General features: G+C 26.6%; 1 protein-coding gene across 1 annotated transcript in view; it reads right to left on the bottom strand.

The window, feature by feature from the left end:
• Positions 1 to 3,946: 3,946 nt before the first annotated feature.
• Positions 3,947 to 6,000, bottom strand: part of LOC111625699 (microtubule-associated protein 2-like) — a 32,557-nt gene continuing 30,503 nt past the window's right edge. The window contains exon 8 of the mRNA XM_023368913.1: positions 3,947 to 4,645. Coding sequence (XP_023224681.1) covers positions 4,547 to 4,645 — 99 coding nt within the window. The 3' untranslated portion in view covers positions 3,947 to 4,546. The remainder of the gene's footprint in view (positions 4,646 to 6,000) is intronic.

Raw genomic sequence — 6,000 nt, 5'->3', positions numbered from 1 at the left:
TGTAATTAACTGCTTTATTATTTGCATTCGCTGAAGATAGTTTTAGGCTAGTACAAAAATTTAGCTAAATTTATTGAGTGAAAATATAATTACAAAGTAATCATGTTATGAATTAACTACGTTAAAGTTTTCAGAATTAAATATATTTTTATGCATTTATTTAAGTATAAGATTTCAAGAAGTGACTATAGACGAGGAGTTAAGATATGGCAATGTATGTTGAATAGATAACAAACATTGAAAGGATAGAAAAAAGAATTACCTTAGGTACTGTACAATCATTTTTTTCAGAATGATGCACACTTTTACGTCAGTGTGTCATTATTTTTACCTTTTTATAAGTGACAAATGAAGCCAAATTGACGTGAAAGTACTCGCTATTTTGATGAAACGAATGCATCTTTTGTAATATTTGGATAATGTTATAAATTATATGACAATGTCTCATAAACTAGAGGAAGAAACTGTGTATTTGTATTTAATTGTTAAGCAGTAGATACGATTTACAACATTAATCGTGAAGTAAGGATGTTGTAGATAATCTAAATTTGAAGAAAATAAAATCCTTCTGTTTAAGCAAATACATCTTAATTCTTTATTTTGAAGGGCTCAGTTTAATCATAATTTTAAAAATAATGATTTTTCCGAACGTCAAAATTTTTGTTAAGAAATCGAATTACAAGATTATCTATTAATTATAATCAATAGAAAATATAACAACTAATTAAATATAGAGCAAACTAAAACTATAAGATTTAAGAATAAATACTTTTATTAGACTAATAACGAAAGAAAATGATTAATTTATTGACAAGAAATAGCATTTTGAGATATTTGTGCTATTTGTAGAAGCTGTTTGTGTTTAAATTTAAATGCAGAATAAATTTCAAAAATAAATATTATATTTTAAAAATTATTAAAAAATAGAGACTAAACTTTTAACATTTATAATTTCTTATTCATTTCGAAATTCTTACCCTCCAATGGGTGTCGTTCTTTTAATTTTGAAATAAAAGATTGAAAAACTTTCCATTAACTTCTAAAATTAACAAGGCAGAAAATCTAAGTAATAACTTTACACGCTGATGATAGGAAAAACATTCCACAACGCTCTCTACGAATTCTGCTTATAATTAAGAACTTTCTACATGTATTTAATAGTTTTTTCGAATAATTAACTAGTAGCCATTAAGTTTTAAAACAATTGCCACGAATTACATCGAAATGACTTTTCTCTTTTAAATTAAAAGATATAGTCAGCGTGTAACTTACAATTAACAGAGTAAACAAAGCAAAATTCAACAGAAACTTTTGGAGCATACGGACCGGAGCATACAACTTTAACCTATTTTAGACTATGTTCGAAGAAAAAGTTAAATATTTTTCAAAGTAGAAACCAAGCAGAAAAAGAAACGAATTATTTTACTTAATTACTTAGTGCCGAGATATACGATTAAAATAATGGAAGAGATCCGTACAGATGAGTGTGATTCACGAAAGATAATTCACCAGTGGTGAGAAGCCAGCAGAATGCTCCGCCCAAAGACAGCATCTGAGTTCTTTTTTTCTCTTTTCGAAACGCCTTTTTTTTTCTTTTATTTGCTTTGGATTAATTCTGTTAAAATGCTCATGTTGTTATCTCTGTTTCTGTACTGTTAATTCCCACCAGGTAGATTTTGGATAGCAGATCACGGAAGCGAGATATTAGTGAGGTGCGTGAAAAACACTTTTGCCAGCTATCAAAGTGAATTTAGAAAAAAAATCTGTTTTAATCTGGTCTTCGAGTAATTTCCATGGAGTCTTCCCTATCTTTACTTCGTATGCGTGGTCTTTTTGTACTTAATTTGCTTTCAAATCCGTTCGTAGTCTTATGTTTGATTGGTTTTTGTTCAACCATCAACGAAGGGAACGAAAGAAAAAAAGTTAAAAAAAGATGTTAAATTTTAAATTTATCACGGATTGAGAAAGATGCATAATATGCTGAAACACACTTTTTTTCCCTGTAATCGGAAGGAAGCATTATATTATCGAAACTTTAAATAAAAAAAGATAAATATAATTTTTTATTCCCTACAAATTATAGTTTTGCGCTGTTCTTTATTAATCGTAAACGATCTGCACGAAATTCCAAAGATTAAACATGATTTTCTTCAAGTATAAACGTTATTTTGCGTAAAATATAAAACAAAAACATATTTTCATTACATATTTTAATTTTAAAAAGTTAAAGTTTAGTTCATTTCTACGATAAATTTTAAATTCGAAATTGAATGTAACGATATTTCATTGAATATATCATATAAAAATTACTTTAAAAGCATTTTCAAAATATTCTTTTATTATTTATTTAAGATTCTCCTAATTTTGTTATAAATTTTGGAAATAAAATTTTATTTAGATATGGACTAAACCCAAATGGCTTCTATGCTGCAATCTAATCAAATTTTCGAATGAATTAAAATGAAGATAAATTATTAAATAAATAAAAATAGAATCATTTTATTTCTTTATGTATGTTTTTAAATAGATTTCTTAATTATTTTAAACAATTTGTGTAAAAATTTGAATTGTATTTACATAAAAATTCAAATTACTAAACGATAAATTTTATAAAAAATTTTCTGTTTGGATTTTGAATTTAAATAGCATCCATTTGTCTGACGTTATTTATGGACGACGCTATTCCAACAACTGTTAATACAAAGCAAGTCAAATTCAATTCAATTCGTATATTCATCGTCATTCTACAAATAACCGAAGAGGGAAAACTCATTTAAATGTCGGCATTTGAATCTAAACTCATAAACTAACCGAAGAATCAAAGAAAATTATCCAATAAACGATTAAAATAATCATAAAAGTAATATGCTTAAGTCTAAAATCAAATTATAACTCAAATTTGTTAGATTTATAAAACAATAAAGCCATTGGTCAGATTCAAATTAATTAGACAAATTAAAGAGCCAATCGGAAGCGATATTTCGAAAGGAAAAAAAAGCAAAACAAAAAAAGAAAAAATGGAACTTTTGACATCATCGCGCGTGCATTGGAAACACGTGACATCTCGCCCATTAATCAACGCCGATCTGTGTAATGTTAATTAAATTAAATTTCTAGCGAGTTGTGGTGAGAATTTGTAAAAATTAATTATTATACTACCGAGAAGAAGAAGAAAAGAGTTGAATAGGCGCTGATGATGGCATTATGAACAATAATCATTTCTGCAATCCAATAAATACACAAACATTCTGCACGAATACGCGCTCTAATAAGATCCTGTTAGTGGTAATTAGCATTGATCTACGAATCGATTTTAATCGATTAACAAGGCAAAACGGGAGACTTTAGCTATAAAAAGAGAAGAAAGAAATAAATAAAAAAATCTGGCAGAGGAAAAGAATTTGCATATTTCTTACAAAATATCGCTACTTTTAGCTGAATATTTCTCGGTATAACGTTATTTACTTGTCCAAAGAGTGAATGATGCGATAGTTGATGTACACTACATAAAAAGGATGGAAATAGCGTGCATGCTGACCTGTCACCCAGCAAGTAGCAAATAACACGGCACAAACTTCTATCAGATAATATGGAGGGTTTTGTAGATGATTACACCTTCACACGTCTGATGTCTCCATGTTAGAAGAATTGCAAATAATGGTCCAAGGAGCTTTACTATTTTTTATATTTTACTTCTAACATCATATCATAATTTATCTGCTATCATTATTGTAAATATATAGGCCTCTGTAAGTATATAAACCTAAGTTTTGTAGATTTGCTCTTCTTTACATCGATTTATTTTAAATTCTTGTTTACAACTTAGCCGAAGTAACTGGCTTATAATAGAAACAACACATTACTGATAAACAGAAATTCCAATCGGTAATGATAGAAATTTCAATCAGTAGCATTTCGGACTCTCAGAAATTTCGCNAAACCCACTTGTGGAAAGAACGAAATTTCATTTTTTTCTTATTGTTTTTATTAAAAATTTAGATGCAGATATGACAGAAAGTGAAAGTGATGCAATAGATATGTGTTTCATAATACTTTTAAGATAATATAAAGTTCAGTATGATTGTATTTACCAATCCCCCATACAATTTTTTTTAAATATCCCGTATAAAGACGTATTGTATTATATAAAGTTTTAAGGCTTTTCTTTTAGATTGTATCAGTAAAATATATATATGTAATGTATATGAATAGGTGATTGTATATTAAGATACTGTAAAATTTGTGTCAGTTACAAATCTCTGCCATATCTCATCGACAAAAGTGGCACTTTAAGCCAAGAAAAATTGCAAATTAAATTTAATAAATCATCAACTTGAGCATTTATAAAAGAAACCCATTTAATGTGTGAATAAATATTCGTTCTTTCCCCAAGAAATACATTAACATATATTAAATGAAGGAACTATATTTTCAGTTTTTCTAATGTGTAGCATTGATTAAAATATGCAAGACGACAGCTAGAATACGTATCCTTTAGTTACTGTAATGGAAATAAATTAATTTCGGGATATGGATCGTCTATATTCTATGCAGTAACATCTTGACTCTGGGTAGTTTCCTGTGTTGTTGTAGTTGTATCTTCCTGAGCGGCGGGAGTCTCAGTCGAACCTGATTCTATAGGTTGCTGAAAACAAATAATAATATCACTAATTATATAATTTAGAGCATTCTTATTACTATTTATGTAGCCTATATATATTTAAGCTCTAACATGTACGAGACAAGCTATCTTATTAATTAAATGAACTTCAGTATTGTTGACTTTTCATGTTGTATATAATAATAATAATAATAATCTTCATTGGAATCTATTCTATTTTTCGAATCTTTAAATTAACTTTGTAATTAAAAAAGTTAAGTCAATGTTGAGGAATTTAATAATATAAACTAATTATTAATTACTTTAAAATATTTTTTTAATTAACACAATTAAAATTACAAAATTAATTATAATTTTTTTTAACTAATACGAGACGAAATAATGCAGAGATGGGAAATAAATCAATAAAAAATGAGAATATTTTTTAAAAATGATAAATAATTAAAAGGAAGAAATGAAAAGTAAAAATGATTTTGTGTTGTGTTTTCGTGCCACGTTACAAAATTGATACTTGTGATGATTTTTAAATGTTTTAAAAGATATTCAAATTTTTATTGCGTAAGATATAATTTTATAAAATTTATTTAAAATCTAGGTTATTATTATACTGTACAAATAAGAGAAGTTTATTAAGAGAATTTTATATTAAAAATAATGAATTAATTTAATATTTTATTCGGAAATGAATTTAAAATTTTAAAACAAAATCTAATTTTACCGAAAAGTTCCTCATTTTCGTCTAACCGACATTAAATATCTTCATTAAGTATGACCTGAACATTTTTAATACGTAATCATAACTTGCAAAATTCAGATTAATGTCGAAAGTATTTATCAATATCATTGTCTTGATGTATTGTAACATTTAAAAACGATATTTGATTTATATTTACGGCTTAATAACAGTGGAAATTAGAAAAAGAATTTATTGATTACAAAGTTTAGTTGGACATTATAAGTTACTTTATTTTACACTAGATGGCACTGCTTTACTCACTTCAAATTTTTTTTGAATGTGTTTTTGTGGATAATTTTCAGAAAATTCCCCCCAAAATTTATTTTCAAAATTAAATAATAATAAATTTTGAAAATTTATTATATTTACGTACGAAAGAATTTACTGGTAAAGATTTTTTAAAATGAATTTTTGAACTTCATTTCGGGTATTAGGCCTATTCATTCAAATTTTACGTCTTATAAACGATACCTCGTTACAACGATACTCGATAAAACGGCGCTATAAAGCAATTTAAGTACATAATTATCAACACACGCGATTTTAGATGACTAAAGCCAGAATTTAATTACCGAGCTGATTTGTATTTCTCACGAAATTTCTATTATATTTTGATAAATTAAAAGACAGAATAGGATTTTTA

This window comes from Centruroides sculpturatus, unplaced genomic scaffold (assembly GCF_000671375.1).
Source record: "Centruroides sculpturatus isolate CEXI.00-Female unplaced genomic scaffold, Cexi_2.0 scaffold78, whole genome shotgun sequence".
Classification (NCBI taxonomy): Eukaryota; Metazoa; Arthropoda; class Arachnida; order Scorpiones; family Buthidae; genus Centruroides; species Centruroides sculpturatus.
Note: the sequence above shows the minus strand (reverse complement) of the source record. Positions and strands in the feature narration are given on the sequence as shown.